The sequence below is a fragment of the Lathamus discolor genome, chromosome 12, assembly GCF_037157495.1.
Source record: "Lathamus discolor isolate bLatDis1 chromosome 12, bLatDis1.hap1, whole genome shotgun sequence".
Lineage (NCBI taxonomy): Eukaryota > Metazoa > Chordata > Aves > Psittaciformes > Psittacidae > Lathamus > Lathamus discolor.
Genome location: NC_088895.1, coordinates 12,657,850 through 12,678,394, shown reverse-complemented (window position 1 = coordinate 12,678,394; position 20,545 = coordinate 12,657,850). Strand labels below are relative to the sequence as shown.

Below are 20,545 nucleotides of genomic sequence, written 5' to 3'. Positions count from 1 at the left end.
GGGAACGGGAACGGGAACGGGAACGGGAACGGAGCGCGGGGCGGGGAGGGCCCCGCCCGCCCGGCAGCCCTCAGCCCGGCGCGGAGGTGCCCGGAGCCGAGCCCCGCCGCCGGGCAGCCGGCTGGGGAGTGACAGCCCCGTGCAGCCCCTTGCGCAAGGCGCTGTGACACCGTTGCGGAGCTGGAGCGCGGGGGTTCGCAGTGCTTCCTGTTCAGCAAAACGTTTGCCTCGTTAAACAGGGGACCTGGTAAATCCGCAGTAAGCATTCATTTTTTCCCAGTGGTTATGAGGTTTCTCAGCTGCCCTAAATAATCCCAGGAATTTCATGGAATCACGGCATGGTTTGGGTTGAAGGGACCTTAAAGCTCACCCAGCTCCAACCCCTGCCACGGGCAGGGACCCCTTCCACTAGAGCAGGTTGCTCCAAGCCCCTGTGTCCAACCTGGCCTTGAGCACTGCCAGGGATGGGGCAGCCACAGCTTCTCTGGGCACCCTGTGCCAGCGCCTCAGCACCCTCACAGGGAAGAGCTTCTGCCTCAGAGCTCAGCTCAGTCTCCCCTCGGGCAGGTTCAAGCCATTCCCCTTGGCCTGTCCCTACAGGCCCTTGTCCCAAGCCCCTCTCCGGGTTTCCTGCAGCCCTTTAGGCACTGGAGCTGCTCTCAGGTCTCCCCTTCAGGAGCCTTCTCTTCTCCAGGCTGGACCAGCCCAGCCCTCTCAGCCTGGCTCCAGAGCAGAGGTACATGAACATATCAGTGAGCAGAGGGTTAGGCACGAAGTGATGCCCAGCACAAAAATTCTCCTGTCGCACACCCATTGTGGTCATGGTACCGCTGGACTCCTCCATCACCGGGCATCCAGTGCGCACCTTGCTGTTGGTATTAATGGCACAGTCACATATAGTTTTCAGAGTACGTAACAGTCATCTCTGTTTAAAAAACATTGCTGCTGAAAGGAGCGCTTCTTAAGGGCCTACATTATTATTCAAATTGATGCTGAGGATGATGTAAAGAAGGAAGCGTGTTCAACAGCACTTCACTGATCTTTCTACAGCAACTTATATCAGCCTCATTATGCTGTTTACACAAACACAAGTAAGATGCTGTCCCATTGGTATTACTCTGCTAATTGGAACTATTACTTTCAGAAAAAAAAACCCTCATTTTTTTAAAGCCAGGTTTCTATGTTGGCCTTTATGTATAACACAGCATTCCTTTCTTTACAAATCCATTCTAACTTATCCAAGCATTTTTCAAGATATTGAATCAATACAATACTTTCACATTGCTCTTTTGCTGTCAGGTTTCACAAATAAACACTGGCTTAACATAATGAAAATAGACTGCATCTGGCATAAACCCACCTCAAATGAATTCTAGGAAGGTTCCAGCCAGGGATGGGGTGGCCCCTCTCCTTTGTTCTTGACAGCCACCCCAGTGCTTCCCTACATAGGTTTGACTTCATAGGCTTATGGCATGTGATAAACCGAGGGCTTATTCTAGAGTCTGATTAATATGAAACTATGTGACCTTTACTTTGTAATAAACACAAAATATGTATTTTCTGCAGATATTTTAGGACAGGAGACTGGGAAATAGGAATGAGCGGAAAACTGTGGCCGCTATGATTCTGAGTCTTCATACATCAAAGATTCATCTCTCTTTTTTCCTGTTCTTTTTTCTGGTTCAGCAATAGGTAAGCCAAGAATGTCACCGGCAAATATCTCTGCTGTGATTTCTGCTGGAATTTCTTCTTCAGTCAAAGCTGCTTCACCTGAAGAGCAGTAACAACACGAAACACACAAGAGCAATGTAAAAATGGCTTTCCAGATCAGTAAAATTTATAAGGTACAGTATGTGGACGGAATGCTTTTAAAGATGTACAAAGGAATCATGGAAAAGTGTTGGTGTACTAGCTTAATACTTTATGTATTTGCATGAGGGATGGAATCTGTTGGATCTGTGAGGCAGTGAGTCACATCTTGCATTAGGTCCCTGCTGCAGAAGCATCAAGGAGCCAGCTTTTGCACTCCAGCCATTTAATATGATTTTAGGATCCCAGGGAATCCCGGGGTTTCAAAGTTGCTTTGCACAGCTAGACAGTTCCACAATGGCCTAACTAGATGTTGTTCTGAACTGGCATGGCCTGAGACATGAATTGTACAAACACAGGGCACTTCCCAACAGTTCAATTACAACGGGCAGCATCACTTGGCTGAAACCAGTGTTGTAATTTGCTGTTCTAGACTGGTGTAGACTGGGACAGATGCAGTGGTTATCAACAGCTCCGTTACAATGGGCATTCCTGCCTGGATAAAATCAACACTGTCATTTGCATATTGTAGGATTCCTTTTTGCCTGTGGACTCTGGTGTGTAAACCTTCCACTGCGCGTTTCTAATTCCAGTTGCAAGCCAGCAAGCAGATAAACAGCAATGTAATCTCGTCAGGTCCCAGTTACATTTCATTGTCCATTTATTTTTAGATGCACCCATGCAATTGCTGCACAGGAGAAGGACAATCTATAGCTCCATGCCTATTTTTGCAATCCCATCTGAGTGTTTCTGACAGCTTGTGGCCTAACAGGGTAATGGGTTTGCAATTTAAATTGTTCTACTTGGGAATCAAAGCGATCCTGCTTCTGTGCTGCATGGAATGTTAATGCCATACCTGAGGTGTCCAGTTCAGATCCTTCTCCCCCAGGACGCTTGCCCAGCAGGGTGGTCAGACACAGTGCCAGCTCATCCTCTGTCATATGCTCTCCTGTACACAACAGAGCAACACCCACCTCTTGGGTTATGGTGTCGTTAGCTCAAAAGCTAGAAGGCAGCTTGAATAACAACAGTGTACAAAGAGAACAAGACCATTGTGGTATCACTGAGATAGAGAGATACACGTTACCAACCAAAACACATGATCCCAACACAGGAAAATATTGATCCTAAGGAAAATTGTTCTTGCATATTGTATTTTGATCAAAAATATTCATCAAAGAGAGAAATTCTGCTGCAGACAGCTCTTCAGGCTACAGTGCCCTTGAGGAGCTTGAGCTTCTATTCCCACTGAAGAATTCCTGGCATGGGGCAGACTACAGCACATATAGCCCTGTATCAATGGCTGTAGCCATTTCCACACAGAGGAGGAAGAGAAGGGTGCAGGAAAGTCTTGATCTAGTATCTTTTAATAACCCAGACATAGCATGTGTTCCCAGTTAGTGGTTGGCTTGTGCCCTGAAGCATAAGGTTATAGATCTGTTATGAAACTTTTCTCGCTAATGTATCTGTTTATGGATGGTCGCACCATCCATATAACTAACCTTTCCCACACTGGCTGAATCCTTGGTTTCCAAGGATCTTTGTGGCAATGACTTTTACCAGGTGATGTACTGAGTAAAACATCAGTTCCCTTTAGCTGTTTTAATGCTCAGCTGCACTTTTACAACAGGAGCAAGACAATACAAGTTAGTTATTTACCTCCCTGTGGCACTGGACATAATAAATACCTTTACAGTGTTCTCCCTGATTCAGCTGAACTAAACCATCCCATCTTTTCAGTCCTTCACACAGGACTGACCAATTCCATCCCTTCTTTCTTGTCCCCCCTGTTTTTCAGGCTTATACTACCTTTCCAGAGATGGTGTGGCTGCAAAAGAGAACAATGATTCAGGTAAGGACACACTGAAAGAAAGGTACAATTTGCCAAAATCCTTACTCATCATTTGACAGACAAGATACCTGAGGCCAGCAGAGATTTCCAGACCAGGAAAAGAAGTGCAGCTGGGACAACAGATGTGATTATTCAATTTAAGATCTTAAGACAGTTGCTCCACATGCCTGCCCTGGTTACCAAGCTATAGTTCCAGATTAATTTTTTGCTGCAGTGAATACGTTCTGAAATTGAAGGCAGAACTAGCAAGCATAAAACTAATAGTAGAAAAGAAATAACTCACCTCTGCATTGAAGCAGCCACAGTAAGTCTCCTCTGTCAATAACTTTGTCTCCATTCTCATTATCATAACCAAGAACCCGAAACGCTCGTTGTATTTTGTTCATTGACAAGCCAAAAGCAGGTCGATGATTTACATAAAGTTTGATAAAATCCTCTAAATTGATTTTTGTCACTTGTTCTCCAGTATCCACATAGTTGCTGAATTTTACTTCATTTAGCATTTCTTCAATCTAAAGATCAAAGCAAGACAGAGTGGGACACGCTTTCTTTGTGAAGAATATCAGACCAGTTTCCAGTGTCAATGTACCGTCATCATGCATGTGTGGGTACTACAGATGCCATGACTCTATCCCAAAAATAAGCCAGCTCTCAGCAGCTGAGGATGGACATGGACAGTTACACACTCATTGTTATGATGACATTAGATAAAGATGGGGGTAGCAGATGCATGGTCATTTTGGGTTTCCTCTATTTTCTCGTGATAGGCACTGGGTGACTTTGCAGCTGTTAGCAGTACCTTTGCCACAGCTGTGTCTCCGCTCTGGGGACAGTGGGTAAGCAAACCACAAACCAGTAAATAGACCACCCCACTACGGAAGTACATGCATGGAAGTCCCAACATACCCAGGCTTCACACCATATATACACACCCTGGCTGGCATAAACAACCTTTCCCCCCAAACTGACACGTGTCTGGTATGGTTCAAGCCAAATCTGAAGTTTGCTCAGTGGGGCTGATATCCTGCACAGCTGGATCTTCTCTTGGACAAACGGGCAAGCACTGGCTGTGCTGGGTACTAGTGCTTTTCCTGAAGTCTGGTGCTGTGAGCCTGCTCATTTGGCAGCTGTACAGATGTGTGTCCGAAAGGCAGCATCTGCTTCTTGCCTTCAGTGTACTCCTGCTCCAAAGGAAGCCCCCTTGGAGATGATACCCAGGCAGCAGAGAAATGCCAGGAGGATTCCCTGTGCCAGCTCATACCAAGCCTGCTGCTCCCCAGGAAGGGGAGCTGATGCAAGAGCTCCCCGGGGAGGACTTTGCATTCAGCCTTGGGCCTTTGTCCTTGTGTCACAAGTTTTTCCACTGAATGAAGCCCGGGGAAGAGGGAAATCTCAGCCTTATATTTCCCCTGTAGCGAATATTCACCAGGCAAGAGCAGTCATTTTCACTCAGCTCTGGCTGATCTGGGATTAGGTTTTATCCCAGCACCACTGAACTACAAAAGAAAAGCACCAGTTCCCAAAAGCTTTCCTAGTCAGCCCAAGCTGCCTTTTTCCCCTCATGCTTTTCCTTTATTAAAACCCTCTAGAGAGAGAGGAACTTTCTCTCTATGTTTCAATGCTGTCCTGCCTGCTTTGAGAAGCAGATTGTAGGTTGCCTGCTTTCACAACAGTTTAGCACCTCTATTCCATGCCGGAAATGCTGTTTTCATTTTGATTTGGGGCAGGGTAGGGGAGGTTAACAGAGACATTTCCCAGGGAAATATGTCCTTTTTGTCCCCAGGAGGTGACAATGTGACAACCCAAGGAAAAGATCTAACACATTATGAGGGGATAACACCACAGCTTGAAACAAGGGCAAAGTGGTCCTGGCTCAGTCAAACATTTGCTGGTTGTGGGGGCTCCGAGGCGAGTCTGTTTGTTAGGTGGTGGCTGTGGCAAAGATCCTGCCTCCCATCTGCTGGCTCTGCTGGCAGAGCGTGCCTGGGCAGATGGGGTGGCACAGCCTCACAGCACCACCGCAGCAGCCTGTGGGGTTCCTGTGCAATGGCAGAGATGAACGCAGCCTCCTCCGCAGAGAGATGAAGGGAGCGCAGCGATGTACTGCTTCCCTTGGGAGAACCCCTCCTGCGCTGAGGGGCTGTAGCTGGTGCAAAGAGGTTGTTATTTAAATCTCCTTGCATCAGATTCAGTAATTTGGGGGTTTTTGTAGGCGCTTTAATTACCCTTTTGCCAGGTTACAACATTACAAATTAGGTTTGTATACAATACAAACTGCCTTGTAGAAACAACCACAAAAGGGGAAGCAGCAGCACCCTTATTAAATCAGTTGTCTTTGTCTGCTGTAAAATATGAAGCTAAAAAGCTCTTGAGAAATGTTTGATAGGGAGCTCTGCTGCTGCAACCTGAAAGGCAAGCTCAGAGAGAGCTTCTGCAGAGTTTATCAGTTATGAAAGAGCTTTAAGTTCTGTGGGAATAAAAGCTGCTGTCTCCATCTAAAAATCATTCTTTCATCAGTCCCAGGCAGAACAAGAAAAAGAGGCTCTGTCAGTGTCCAAATGACTGCATGGAGCTGGACATTCCCACCCATGCTGGTAACAGATACAGGATGCTCTGGCTGTGTCTCCATCTGACCTGGAGGGACTCAATCCACAGCTCACCAGCCACAGGCTGGACATGAAGCAGCTCAGCCACTAGCAGAAGCCACAAAGAGCAAAGCACATCACTGCCTGCACACAAGGTACTTTAGCCCATGGACTTTGGAAAGCTGGAGGCTGCTGCCCTTGGGAGCCGCAGGGAGATTCATTCCAAAACTTTCTCAGCTCACCTTCTGAAGAACCCCACCTCTGCAGTGGTGGCAAAGCGTTAAACCTCCAGAAGAACCTGAGGTCTTTGGCTGAACACTCCTGAACCATCAGACTCCCGGCTTGCTCAGCCTGCCCCTGCAGTTCCTCTCTAGTGAGGAATCATCACGTTTTGAGGAATTTGCTGCCAGATTCTCACTACTACTATATTGATGCAGACCAGGTTAAATGCATTGACAACAGGAAATATGCGCTGGAGCCATCCAGCATAACAATGGTCAGAATATGGCCCTCAGCACACTTGGTGAATGTAATCAGTGTTACTCTTTTATCTTTCAATACCAACAATAAAAACAACTGACCAACCTCTTCCTCTGATGGATAAAACCCCATTGCTCTCATTACAGAAGGAATTTCCTCCAAGGGAATATGTGTTGACACCTGCCTGGTCTCCAGTGTCTCAATACCTTGGCTGTGCAGCTGTGCATAGTAAAAATAGTCTTCCAGTTCCTGCGAGGGGTTCAAACAGAACGCTGTAAAGTTAAGTTAGCAAGAGGCACAGAAGATAAGGCTCCTTCCAGGATTTACTAACGGGCATATCAATGAGATTGCTGTTAAAGGCAAGCTGGACAGCAAAGAAAGAAATGTCAGGCCTGTATAAATGAACCTTAAACTCCAACCAGATATTGCCAGACAACCTTCACAGTGGGCATCATTACCTGGAAGAATTTGCCTTCTCTGCCACCATCCAGTAGGTTGTAGAATGGGATCATGTCCTCCCCACCAAGGTAAACAGCAGCATCCAAGGCACTGGAAAAGCAGAGAAAAGAAGATACAGGAAGAGTTCATGTGAGGAGAGATTTCACATTTCCCTTTCTAGTCATTGCTCACAGACACTCTCAGGAGAGAAAAGCATTGCCTTCAACCGTGTGCTACTTTATCATCAGCCTGCACTTCTACGGCATCTTTCATACCCAGGTTTTACATACAATAGCACAGTGTGGGAATTAATTATTACTGAATGGTCCTCTTGTTTAGTGGAATGAGCACAGGGCTGGGAGCCAGGAGCTTTTCCATGGACTTGAGCTTGGGGTCTGGCATTTAGCTTTCTTGCTTCCTTATAGAGACATTGAGGGAGATGAATTAGCTAGGTCAGCATTTTGAACATGCAGAGAGAGCTGGGGCTTGGTGTTCTTAATAACCCCCACAAACCTAAAGCTCCCTGCTCCTGGATCTAACACACTCTTCCCCAGTAACTCAGTGCAATCCATTACTCTACTTCCTCTGCTGTGGCCCGTGACCGTGTTGCAGGTGCAGCCTGCATTAAACTGAAAGCATCTGAGTGCCACCTCTTTGTTTCAATTTCATAGGCAGTTGAAGCCAAAAGAATCTGTTTGGCTTGTGCAGATGAAAAAGGAAACCAAGCTGGTAGTGCAATCATGGCGTAGCATTGCCACATAATGCCCCACGCCTGGCAGCAAGGCTGCAGCTTCCACACACACCTCTGGAGCACTGCTTCCACTGGGGTTTTTCTTTGCAAGCTCCATGCTTTCTTCATAATTAAGTTATCTGGGTATTAAACACAGTGGAGATGCGCAAGATGCCAGAAGCAGCAATAAAATGATAATTAGCTCATCAAGGGCTTCGCTCCGAAAACAAATTACATAGAAATTCAATGTTGCCTGGACCCTGGCCAACCATTATAAAGGAGGATCATTTATATTCTATTGCCTTCCTTAAAATGTCGCTTATCCTGACCCCCGACTGCTTAAGCCACACAAAGTGGAAAAGAAAATAAATAAGCCCTTTGCTTTCCCACCCAGGTTTCCTTTGTTCTGGCACATGAAGGTGAGCTGGCTCTGCACCCTTTGGGCTTTCCTCTGAGCAAGCAGTACCCACAAGAAAGGGTTTAAGCAGGACCAGCACATGTCTCAACCACGAAGCCTTTGTCCTAGGAAGGTGAGGGGCACTCCAAAAGGCAAACATACCAGTGAGGGCTAAAAGGCAGCTTCCATGAGGCTGATTTGCCAGAAACCAGGAGACATGCTCTGTGCCATCAGGGAGACATGCAGGGTAAAAACAAACACACAGACCCACAGAGACCGTGATGCTTATCTGTCTTTTCTACCCCCAGAATGGACTAAACTCCCTTTCTAGTCCTTGAAGTGTGAAGGTGAAGTTGCTCTGCACTGGCCTGGCAGTTTTCAGCTCACTCAGAGCTGCCTGTTCCCTTACAATGGATGTGTGTATATACTGGCTGTCTGCAGCCACGCTTTTGAGACAAGAACCCTCTGCCCTTGCACACACACTGCAAAGAGCAAATTTGGTCCTTGACATGCAAGGAAGCCAAAATATATTGTGCCCTTGCCACATTCCCCCTTGGCCATGTGGGAGCACGCATCTGGCACCACTGCCCAAGAAACCTGGCAGAGGGAAGCTGCACACTTGTAGAGGAAGGTGGAAGAAACCTTGCAGGGTTTATCACTGATGCTCCAGGCCAGAGCCTGGAAATCCTCCTTTGCAAAAGCAGCCTTTGCTCCTCCAGCCACCCCATTTACTCATGTAGGCAAAGCTTTATAGGATTAAGGTGGCTTGTCCTAAATCCAGTCCTCAAATGCAGGGGGGATTTTGTCCTATCCCATTTGGAGAGCAGACACTCTTATATCAGCTGCCGCCTCGTATGCTTCTCCTGCAGCCAGAACTGCTCCTCTGATCCCTGCCTAACCCCAGCAACCTCCCATCGCACTGGCCATGCCCTCATAAGGGGCAGAAAACCCTCTGCTCAACTTCTTACCCTTTAGGTCCCTTTTCCCAGACTGGAGTATTTTACAGCTGCCCCTGAATGTGTGTCCCTCCTTTTTCCACCACCACCCCATAGAGTTACTTGGGGCCTGGCAGGTCATTGCTATCTAAGCTGACCCCAGCGCCATGCCACCAGGAGAGTGCAGCTTTGTCAGGGGTTTGTCAACCCATAAAGTCCCATGCTCAAGAGAGCCCTGCAGAGGAACTCTCCCCATGCAGCACCCTGCTGTGTTGCCCCATGGGTGCAGCACCACCCTATACACCAGGATAAGCATAGTAATAGCTGGGAGACCTGGCTTTAACTCCTTTGGACACAGAGACCTTTTAGGACAAAAGCCCCATTCTCAGTGTCAATGCTGAGGACCAGTTGCTTCAGCTGTGTTGGCCAAGCAGCAGTGGAAAGCTGTAACAAGACTCCTTCCTCCTTCCTGCTGTACTCACTCTAGGTTGATCTCCCATTTCATAAGAGTGCAGTCATTTCCCCCCACTGTAAAGACGTAGCGTCCATCATAGGAGGTAGCAAGGTCAGAGACTCCATCCGGGTGGCAGATGAAAGCTGAGGACTTGTGCTGATTGCCATCAACAGGCAAAATCTGCAAGCCCACCTGTAAGGACAGAGGGAGCCTGGGAAGGGTGGGAATCCCATGGGAATCCCTAGGGATTCTGCCGAAGATGACCACCTCTACAAGCGGGGGTCTTGTACAGCTGGGGCAAATGGGGCTCTGTACCTTGTCCTTTGTAATGTATGCCAGGTACCGTTTCTGGGGATCCACAGTGCTTGTTGTTGGGAGGATTTGGATCTTCTCCAATGGGGAGCCGTAGGTTGGTCCCAAAAGGGTCTTCCTAAAGGCAAACAACATTTTCATACATTCAAGGGCTCACAAAACATTTTTCCCCTCTCTGAGTGGCTGCTGTGTACAAGGATGGATAGATATGGAGAAGTGTGGTGGGTGCAAAGGCTTTGTACTACCGGCCTAGGAGACAGGATAGGACAGGGTCCCTGGCTAGAAGGGACCGCACTTGGGTTAAGAGAAGAACTGAGTACTCGGGGATCATTCAGTCCTTGTGCTTTGCTCGTGTGGGCTCCTGTGTCTTTAGCTGATATCCAACTGCTGCTTCTCAAGTCCAGTGTACTGGGCAGACTGAGACCCACCTGCAGCCACAACCTTACTAGATGACACATTAGTGAGCAGCAGAGTAGACACAAGCATGGAGCGATCTGGGGGCCCTAAAGTCATTCCAAGATCTGCATCTCAGGTGAGCAAACACATGGGTGGGAGTAGAACAGACATTGGATAGAGGAGAACACCGGGTCAGGATGGAGCGCCCAGGCAGTGGTTGGCCTGAATCCCTCCTCTACCTGCACAATTTGGTTGTCGTGTTGTAGAGCTTCATTTTGTAGCAGCTGTTGGCTGTGAGGATAAAGGACTCGTTGCTGAGCTGTGGGTACCAGGCCAAGCACAGGGGCACAGCAGTCTGCTCTATCCGGTCCCTATGCAAGACCTCCAAGTGGCCCTTGCTGCTGATGCTCAGGTCATATTCAATCTGGAGGGAAAACAAGCAAACACAGCGACTCCCCTGTGTAGCCCCCTGGACCAGCACCCTGGACCTTGCGGATTAACTGGATTTAGCATCTCCTGCAGCAGGCTGAAGTAGCAGAGCCTAGCTTGAACCCTGGGCAGATCTGCCTTGGCACCAGTCTGAGAAACAACCCCTTGTGACAGAGCTGGTGGGGAGAGGGTTGGGAGCTGCAGCATTAAAGGCTGAGTCTCCCACTTTAACCACAAAGCTTCCTTTCCCTTTAGACTCTCACATTGACCTACCAGGTGCCGGTCCTCCCCAAGGCTCAGGAGCCTGGGCTTGTTGCTGTCTAACTGGACCCCAAAGAGGATGCTGCGGATGGGTTTGTAGTGGGAGCACAGCTCTGCAAAGTGTTCCCAGCATCTGCTCCCGTTTTGCAGGACTCTCTTGTAAACAGTCACCGTGTATGTCTCATCCTGGAACAACAGCACAAAGTCAATGAGCCACAGTCCCCATGCCCACCCCTGGCTGCAGCAGGCAGCTTTGCACATCCTGTCCGGGCTTTAGCTCAGCCCTTTCAGGAGGGTTAGAGACACAGCCAGGATAAAACACCGAGTCAGACAGACCTGGGTCTATTGGCAGCACAGGAGCAGACCCCATCCTGGCCAGAGCATCCTGGCTGGGGGCATTTCCTGCTGTGCTCTCACAGCAGAGGAGCAGTACATTGAGTTCTGTGGCTCCCCAGAAATCCCAAGGAAGATGCTTCCCACTGCTGTGCCCTCGCATCCATGCACAAAGGGGGAATCCTTCTCTTTGTACAGGTCCTCACCAGTTACCACAACTATGCCAAAGTGCTTCAATGCTGCCTCAACACTTCTGCACTGAGCCATGGGATAAGGGAGCAACCCCCCTTGCAGAGCAGCAGCCAGGAGGAAATCCCTGCTCCAGCCCTTGCTGCAGATGGATGCAGAGCTAAGACTCGCCTCTAAAGCCAGCGATGGGACACTGCCAGCAGCGGGTCTGCGGCGCGGCTGTGACTGGTGATGTCCTCACACAGTGACTCTCCAAGCCAGGACAAGCATTTCAGAGTCACGAAGCCGCAGGGAGGGATGGCCCTGAGCCCTGCTCGCTCCGCTGTGCCTCCAGGATGGGCAGCAATCCCCGACCCCACCGAAAGCTGCACCAGGAGCAGCACATGAAAGCACAGAGAGGAAAACCAAGCTTACAGCGGTTGCGAAGTACTCCGAGTCGTGAGAGAAGCTCACGTGAGTCACGGCACCCTGCGAGAACTCGAACTCTTTGCAGGACTGAAGGGAAATGGCATCGAGGATGTGAACGCTCCCATCAGCGAAACCAGCGGCCAGAAAATAACCTGGAAAGCGTGCCAGAGAACTCACAACGCTGTCCCTCCTCCCGGGAAGCCCGGTGCTTGGCACAGGGGGAGGTCACGAGGCCAGGATACCTTCAGGGTCATAGGACAAGCACTGGATGCTGGCCTCAGGGAAGATCCTGCTGACCAGGTACTCTCTCTGCTCGTAGTCCCACACCTTCAGCAGCCCACAGTGACTCCCCAGGGCCAAGCGTGCATGCCGGGGGTGACAGGCGATGGCATTCACTGCTTTCTTTGCCTCTTCCATGACTTTCTCAAAGTTTATCCCGTCTGTTGCAACACGGAACACGGTTGCATCAGAGTTTGAAAGGATAAAGTTCCTGTTTAGTGTGAGAGAAAGAGAATTTGATGAATCAGAGGAGCTGGCTTATGTCCCTCCATGCTATATTACACATTGGTCTCTTTTTGGCAACTTAGTTGGACAATCACTTATCTTCTGCGATATGCAATATGCAAACACTCCTTGACCTGGAAGCAGGTGGCACTTTGTATTCATGACCTGCTAAATCTCCATGGGAAGACACTGGAGCTGGTTCCATTTTCTACTTGGGCAGGCAAGCCAGAAGATGAATGACATCTGGGTAGCTTTTGCCGTTTGCAAGTCACTGGTGTGTGAGACAGACAAATGAGCAATTCAAGATGCCCTGAATGGTCTGTTCATGTGCCTCCGTGCCACCATTGTCAGCGGCTCCGTGTTGACCGCGCTGCCACGGACGAGGTCAGGGGACAGCTTCAGTCCTGCACCACAGACAGAGCTGCTGCCTGTCTGCTCACCCAGCCACGCCGGCGCGAGGGGCCTGCTGCACGGCTGGTGATGTGTAAAGCAGACGGCTGGGTAATGCTGCGCTTTACAAGATAAATGTGTACGGTCACCAGTCTGCCCGAGCACTGTGAGCCTGGGCACAGCCAAAGGGTCAAGAGAGGACCACACAGAGCGTGTGGCTGCATCCCACCAGCAGCATCAGTGGGGAACGGGCAGCCTCTTTGCTAGCTGGTCTGTGACAGCAATCACTTTATGCACATCTGGCCTGGGCACTGGATGCCTCTTGCATGCCCACCAGCCTGGTGAGGTGAGCAGGCTCGAGGCTTCCCCTTTGGTTTTGTGCTGCTTTGGGCAGCATAAAAGGCTCCTGCAAGTGGCAAGAGCTGCAGCAGCAACCAGGAAGAGGGATGAAGCAACAGAGACTGTCAGGGAAAACCAAACCATTCCCCAGGGCACTGCTCCAGACTGGAGAGGAATCGGTCCCACATGGCTCTTTGGAAAACACGCGTGGCTAAGAACAGACGTTGCCAGGAGAGCCTGAACAAGAGCGACAGGCATATGGTGTGCAGCCTGGGTTGAGCCACGGAACAGCTTCATCTGGCCTGCAGACTCTTTATAAATCCTCAGGCACATCTACATCACACACAGGGCAGAGAGGGGCCAGTGACCGGGCTGGGGCTGTCCCAGTCTCCTGAATCGATGTAATGCAACCCAGCCCCGGTGCCATCGCCTCCGGGACAGTCTCTGCACTGACACTGCCCTGATTAGCTTGCCTAGCCACGGTAAAATCCAACTGGAAATAGCCATCCACGGGAGGGATTAAGGGGCCCAGCGGGAGCGGCAGGCTCGGCATTAACACTGCCTGGTATGCCGGGTACGTGACAGAGGAGCCGAGCACCCAGCGCATCTCCTGCTGCCTTAACGCTTCTGTCGCCTGCATCAAGGCACCAGCTCAGAGTTTAGGATGTGCTGGAGCCCACCTGGGTTTTGGTGGCCACTGGGGGCTGCAGGCAGAAAGGGGCTGCCCAGGAGACACCCCCCTGCTTCTCTGTGGGGGGCAGAGGGGACAAATACCAACCCCGAAACCTGCGGGGAAGGGGAACAAAGGGTGCGTTCCCTGTCCTGTCTCCCTGTGCCTGCCTTGCCCAGAAGCCTGGGTACGGGGTTAAAGCCTGCTCCATCCAAGCCGTGCTTGCTCAGCGCCGGCAGCTTGGAGCCGACACCTCCCCAGCTTTCCAGCTGCAGGGCAAATGCAGGAGACCTGGGTGTACGAAGGGGCCCTCACCTGGTGGTGAAGGGCTGGGTGCAGGCGGTGGAGCCGGCTGAGGAGGCACCGACAGGACCAGGGCGAGGTTTGCAGAAGGAGATGGACCGAATGGAACCCACTCCGCTGTGGCTGTAGCAGGCGAGGAGCTGCAGCATCCCGTTGTAGAATTTAATCTGACCTTTCGCATCACCCGTTACTATGAAGCTGCGAGGAAGGGAAAGCTTTAATCCACAGCCAATAACTGATAACGCACTGAGAACTCCCACCTATTTCTCGGACAGCGTCCTTGAGCAGAAGGATGCGCTCTCCCCGTTTTCTCTGCACAAGTGCACGATGAGCACGGGGAAAGCCCACGGCTGGGCTGGCCCCTGCAGTGTCCCCTGCCCCGGCCCTAAGCTGTCAGAGCGCTCGGTGTCTGTCTGCTCCCTCTGCCGGTAACGGCCAGGAGGCTGAGCAAGGCTCGTCCGCCATCCTCTGACCGCGGCAGCCCAGTGTCAGCGACTGCAGCAGAGCTGAGGTCACATTAACGGGGGTTTTCAGCCTTGTTTTTAACCCCCATCCAAATCCGCTGCTGGGAGAAGCCGGAGCAAGGGCTCATGGATCAGCTGCGTGAATGCCCCTGCTCCTCGCACGCTGCCAGGAGACTTAAAACTCAACACTTGCACCAGCAACTTCCATCAGCATTAACTCAGCTGAGCTGCCTGAGGACTGCACTACAGCCACGGGAAGCTGCCAGCCCGTTACCTCTCAAGCACCGTGAGCACGGTGATGCTCTCCTTCTGCAGAGACACCACTTTGGTGGCCCTCACGCTGTGCGGCTTGTCCCGCCGCTCCTGGGGGCGGCCGTGGGGGTCCATGTGGTCCCACACTACCAGCTTCCCGGCCGAGGTGCCCGTCAGAGCTTGCGTGGTGTTGAAATGGAAAACCGACTGGCTGAAGCGTCCCACCACGGTCTTGAAGGTCTGCAGAGGGAGGAGTGAGGCCTTGCACCCTTGGGAATGGCTCTTCCCTCCTCAAGCAGAGGTGTTTCTGCTTGGTCCCTTGTGTGACGTCCCCTCTCTGTCCCGTGGCAGGGCTGTCACAGGCCGGAGCCCCAGCAGAAGATGCAGTGGGGCATCCCCAGGAGAGGCAATCCTGACTCAGGTCTCCAGGAGCCTGGGGGGGACCGGCTGCAGACACGGCCGCTGCTTTTCTTAAGGGGGTGAGAAGGGACAGGGCTGCTGCCAGGAGGGTGACACTGCTGTGGTCCCCCTGTGCTCACCTGCCTGCTCAGGAGCGGAGCTCCATACCGCAAACCGTCACTGCCCTGGGAAAGGCGAAGAAAACATCCAGGATGAGTGCTTTGGAACGCTGCAGCGCCAGCGCATCCCCTCCCCACCGCCTGGTAGTGACAGGGAAGGGGCAGATCCGCACAGCCAAGTGTGGCTTTCCACATCCCCACTTACCCACAGGTAAAATATCACCTGGGTTTTGCTGTTGCTGATGAACTCATGGGGGTTTTGAGGGTTAAAAATGACATAATCCTGAAATGACAAGGTGGGAATTCACACCAAGCTGAGCAACGCCTCCCGCCTCCCACCTCCAGCCAGCAGCTACCAGCAGCCCCGACTGGATGGGGCACAGGGGTGCAGGTGAGGATGGGGCTGCCCAGTCCAGCCCAGTCCCCCCTTGGCCACTCACTCACCTGATACCCAAAGTCAGGCCTCAGCTCCGTGCTGCACAGGGGCTTCTCTGTGGGCAAAGTCCACTTCCAAACACAAACTCTCTGGAAGAGAAAGGGAAACCCAAGGGACATTTGTGGCTCTCTGGGAGCTCGGGGGAGCTGGGGGAGCCCCATTCCCTCCAGGTGGGGCACAAAAAGCTGGAGCAGGATAAACCCAGGAGCTCAATTTCAGGAAACAACGCTAGAAGTTGCTTCAATTGAAGTACATTGGAGTCACAAGCTTTTATCCCAGCTCTAGATCCATTTTCCCAACCCAGCAGCACTCACTTTAATGAAATCCAGGTCTGTCTTCCAATGGCTCAGCGGAAGCAAGCCATCACCGCAAACCTGCTCTACCTCTCTCCTGCTCTCCCCATCCAAATTCCCTCCCTCCCCTGGGCTGCACTGGGGATCCATCCTGCAAAGCGACGGAGGAGGAGAGGCTCTCACCTGCGCTGCTCCGGCACTAATGGTTGCCAAATGCTTCGCATCCTGGGAAATGGCAATAGCACTGACGCCGTCCTCCGGGTGACTCCCAAAGATGGTGTGCACCGGTAGCCTATGGAGCAAAGTCCTCTTGGGTGCCCACGGCAGCACAGGGATTCAAGGTGATCGCTCTCAGCCGAGGCTGGAGTCAGCCCCGAGTGATTTACTGGCTGTAAGAGGTTTCCAAAGTGGAGATTCCCTGGAGCTTACCCGGAAAAGGAGTCCCACACGATGATCAGAGCATCAGGCCCTCGGTCAGCACTTGCAACCCAGCGCCTGTCTTCACTCAGGCACAGGCAGGAAATGGTATTTATGTGGCCCTGGGGAAAGAGAAGCAGCAAAGTGCCCCGGGGCTGCAGACCTGGTGGCTCCTCGAGGCATTCATCAAACTGCTCTGCTCATGAGATCCCTTTGTCTTCCCTCCCAAGGGTCCTCCACTCTCATCCTTGCAGCCCAGCTGGAGAGGGTTTGGGAGGAGGAGGAAGAAGAGGAGAAGGGAGATGTGAAGGCTGCGTCCAGACCTGCAGGTGGTACTGCCGGTTCCCCAGGACGTCGTGGATAACCACCGTGTGAGAGGAGACGTACAGGAGCACCCGGTCCTCCCCGTCCATCAGGCTGTGCACGGCCAGGCTGCTGTTGTAGCCCAGCACCCAGGACAGGCTCTGTGGGGAAGAGACGGCTCCTGGCTCTTAGCAGCAGGACATAAAAGCCACTGAAGTCTCCGTGGTGATGGCGGAGACCTGGGTGCTCTTTGGACCATCACAGCAGCACCGGGCCCACTGGTACTCACAAGGGGGTGAAGGCTGCTCTGCCTGTCCTCCTGGAAGAGCATCCCCGGTACGGCCTCCCACACCAAGCTGGCAAAGCCACCTTGCCTGCTGTCCTGGGGCTCAGGCAGCGCTGGGGATCCAGCACCCTCCAGGCATGGTGTCCCTTCAGCATCTTCCCCCTTGGCATCCTCCTGTGCTCCTTCCATCTCCTTGTCAGCAGCAAGGGGGGCCTTGGAAAGGGAGAGAGGTTTCAGTGGATGCTGCTCTGGGCTGCCCTGCAGCTGATGGGAGCACACCTGGCCCATCTCCCACCCCACCTGCATCACTCTTAGGGCAGGCTCCAGTACCCAGGTGCTCCTCTGCTCCTGTTGAAACTGCCTATGGATTTGTACCAGGGAAGGGAAATGCCATGGGGAGTTGCCCACTGCCGCTGCTTCCCTTTCTGCACATCTGACCTTGCCCTCTTTGCACCTCCACGGCCTCCTGTGTCAAGCAGCCCCGGGGTGTCAGAGCTCGCAGCAGCCCCTGCACAGGTTTTCCCCACTTTACCTTCTCTGTGGGATCCACGCCACCCTTTGCCTCTCCCCGCAGGCGTCTGTTTTCCTACAGCGATCTCGCACGCGGACACAAAGCTCCTTTGGACACGGGCTCTGTCTGGGGGGAGCTGAGTTAACGCTTCCTTCGCTCAGCGCGGGGATGAGGCCGCGTTCCCTCCTGCTCGGATCGCTCTCGGGCAGCTCAAGCGCTCAGCAAACATTGAGGAATGGGCCGAGACTGCACAGAGCTGCTCTGGGTGACGCCGGGGAGCTGGGGCTCTGCGGCCACCAGGACCTGCCCGTGGGGCCTGTGCCGGGCCGGGCTCGCCGTGGCGCTGCCCTCACCTTCACCAGGGCCATGGCCTGAGCTCTCTGCGCCTCCGGGGATGCCTCCTTGGCTTCACTGCTTACCCCTGCTCACCCCTCGGTTGTGCAGCTTCCCATGAGCCGTTCATCTGAACCACCCATCCGCACCTTCCTGCCCTTGGGGGCATGGGGATGCTCCGAAATACCCCTTCGCACACACACACACACACACACACACCCCGTTTGGCTGCACAAGGACCTGGAATTCGGCACAACAGGAGAAAAGGGCACCTGGAAAAAGGGTCCCAGAGCCCCTTGTCAGCTCCAGCAGCACTCCCGCCGCGCTCAGGCAAGCCCAGCACAGACCTGGTCACTCCAACGGAGCTCGGGCTCCCTCCCCTCTGCCTGCGTCCCGTGCCGGCCGTGGGCCCTGCCCCTCAGACGGGGTGGTCGCAGGCCCCATAGGCAGCGACTGGCTCATCCCCAGCCGCACGGGTCTGGATTTGAGCCGGCACCAAAACCTCGTGCACAGACGGCGGAAGGGGCCCCATGACCCCCCCCGCCCCGGCTGCAGGACGGGTCCCTGGGTCCCTCTGCAGCCGCACGGGTCCTACCGGAGCCACCTCGGAGCCGCCCCCAAGCCCCCTCCAGGCCTCGGTGCCTCCCCGGGGCCCCACAGCTCACCCCGAGCCCGGCCCCAGCTCCTGTTTGCGGCCCGCGGCTGTTCCCCGGCAACGGCTGCTCCGCGGCCGCTCCGGCCCCGCCCGAGCCGGACCGGGCTGTGCGGGGAGACAAGGGGGGACCCCCTCACCCCCCCATGCCCCAAGCAGGAGCCCGGTGGCGCTGGGGGGGCCGCTCAGCCTCCGGCCCTGCGCCAGCCCAAGCCCTGCTCTCGGTGGTGCCAGGCTCCTCCCGGTGCCCCCTTGGGGACCGACCCCTCGCCCCGTGCAGGCAATGGGATGCGGGGTCCTTACCCAGTGCTCCCTCGGGGGGTCATGGGCAGGTTCCGCTCCCCGGGCACCCCTGAGCAGGAGGAGCAGAGTCAAAGGGAGGAAAATCAGCCCCCAACCCCTGCCAGGTTCCCCACTGTGCCCCGGGGGCACTGGCACAGGGAGCCCCATGGCCCTGAGCCATCGCAGCTCTAAAGACTCCCGGCCTCGCTGCTAAGCTCAAATAAGAACAATTTCTAACTCGAAGCTGCTTTTCCTTCTGCCCAGCCAGGGCCTCGAGCCCTGCCGGGAGCCGAAAGGACCTCATCACCAGCCCACGTCATCTCCCGCACCTGAAGAGGCGGCTGCTCTGGGCTGCTCCCACTCAGGGGAGGTTTGTGGCTCCAGGAGCAGGGCTTTAGCCACATCTCTGCTGGGTGCAAGGAGGCAGCTTTGCTCATCAGCACCTGCACATGAGGCTTGCTCAGCGCTGGTGCTTTTCCTCCCACCCGGTAGCATCCAGCTCCCTGATCATGCAGGAAACGGGGAGCGAGCTCCGCTCTCCAGCGTGAAAATCGTCATTATTCCAGCTGAGAGCAGCTCCTCTTCTGCTCTGGCCCCGTAGCGGGGGTTTGAGAGTGGTCAATGGGAGCTCAAACCTCGCCTCCCCACAGCAGGCTCTGTACCACAATCTGCGTGTGTTACCCTGGCTGGGGCTGTTCAGCCCATTCTCCTCGGGACTCACACCACCAGGGCTGGGGACTCAGTGCTTGGAGGACACTTCCACAGAAGCCCCCCAGAGCTGAGGGCCCCGGCCAGCGCGCAGGCACCCTGCACACTGCAGGGAAAGGAGCTGCCCAGGAGCAGGACTTGACCTGGCTGATGGGATCGGACTGAAACCCAGCCTCACGTCAAGAGGGATTCGCAGGGACTGAGGAGCTGCAGTGGCCTTTGTGGGTCACAGAACATGGTGATGCTCAGCAGCGCAGGCTCAGCCCCAGAGCTGCTCTGGTAAAACAAGGCAGGGTGCATGTGTGGGCCCCAGAACACGTCCCGTTCTGTCGCCCTCCAAGAGATGGAGCAGACACCACCACGCTTCACCCTTGGAACGTCACTTGAAGGATCAGAGTGCGATGGGGTTTGATGGGGATTACCCAGGCACATTCGCATCCGAGGACCATCGCCACGGGCTGCTGCAGGAACACCTCCACTGTAGCACCACGAAGGCCGCAGGAATCCCTGAGCAAGGAGCTGTGCGTTGAGGCTTTGCCACTGAAGCTGCTCTGTGGGACTGGGCACTGAAACACAAACACAAAGTATCCAGAGCAAACCTGCTCGATTTAACACAGAGCCCTGGGCAAGCGACCGCAGCGTCTGGGGTTCCACCTTCTGAGCCTGTTTCAGGTCTGGTTAATGCCAATTAGAACAAAACTGCTCATTAGGAGTCCACAACCTGCTTATGAAGCGCTAAGGAAAGACTTCCCTGGGCTTCAGCTCCGGCAGGGAGGTGAGGGGGGGCAGGACTTTGTGCCTCCACATGTCTGGGTTTAACCCACTTCAACTGCCCCCAGTCACTGTCCAAGATAACAGCTTCCATTACCCAAAAGA

At 53.4% G+C, this 20,545-nt stretch overlaps 1 protein-coding gene and 1 long non-coding RNA gene across 8 annotated transcripts; one reads left to right on the top strand and one right to left on the bottom strand.

Moving 5' to 3' along the window:
- Positions 1-12: 12 nt before the first annotated feature.
- LOC136020780 (uncharacterized) lies at positions 13-8,283 on the top strand. Its single transcript, XR_010615480.1, has 4 exons — positions 13-258; positions 1,687-1,844; positions 3,608-3,661; positions 6,179-8,283. It is a non-coding gene; the product is annotated as an uncharacterized LOC136020780 (long non-coding RNA).
- CFAP251 (cilia and flagella associated protein 251) lies at positions 1,176-20,460 on the bottom strand. 7 transcript variants are annotated; one of them, XM_065692246.1, is made up of 22 exons: positions 20,092-20,460; positions 18,983-19,031; positions 17,187-17,540; positions 16,918-17,058; positions 16,607-16,716; positions 16,361-16,469; positions 15,893-15,973; positions 15,654-15,731; positions 15,470-15,514; positions 14,953-15,170; positions 14,227-14,412; positions 12,251-12,498; positions 12,015-12,160; positions 11,091-11,264; positions 10,628-10,812; positions 9,996-10,110; positions 9,709-9,872; positions 7,185-7,275; positions 6,832-6,975; positions 3,945-4,173; positions 2,666-2,758; positions 1,176-1,770 (listed from the first exon to the last, which is right to left on the bottom strand). In XM_065692246.1, the coding sequence occupies exons 3-22, from the start codon at positions 17,487-17,489 to the stop codon at positions 1,619-1,621; spliced, it is 3,012 nt and encodes a 1,003-aa protein (XP_065548318.1). In that variant the 5' UTR covers positions 17,490-17,540; positions 18,983-19,031; positions 20,092-20,460; the 3' UTR covers positions 1,176-1,618. The 7 variants fall into 7 exon arrangements, with proteins under 7 accessions (XP_065548318.1, XP_065548323.1, XP_065548319.1 ...); XM_065692251.1 differs by having other exon boundaries at positions 17,187-17,396; XM_065692247.1 differs by lacking the exon at positions 18,983-19,031 and having other exon boundaries at positions 17,187-17,396.
- Positions 20,461-20,545: the final 85 nt, after the last annotated feature.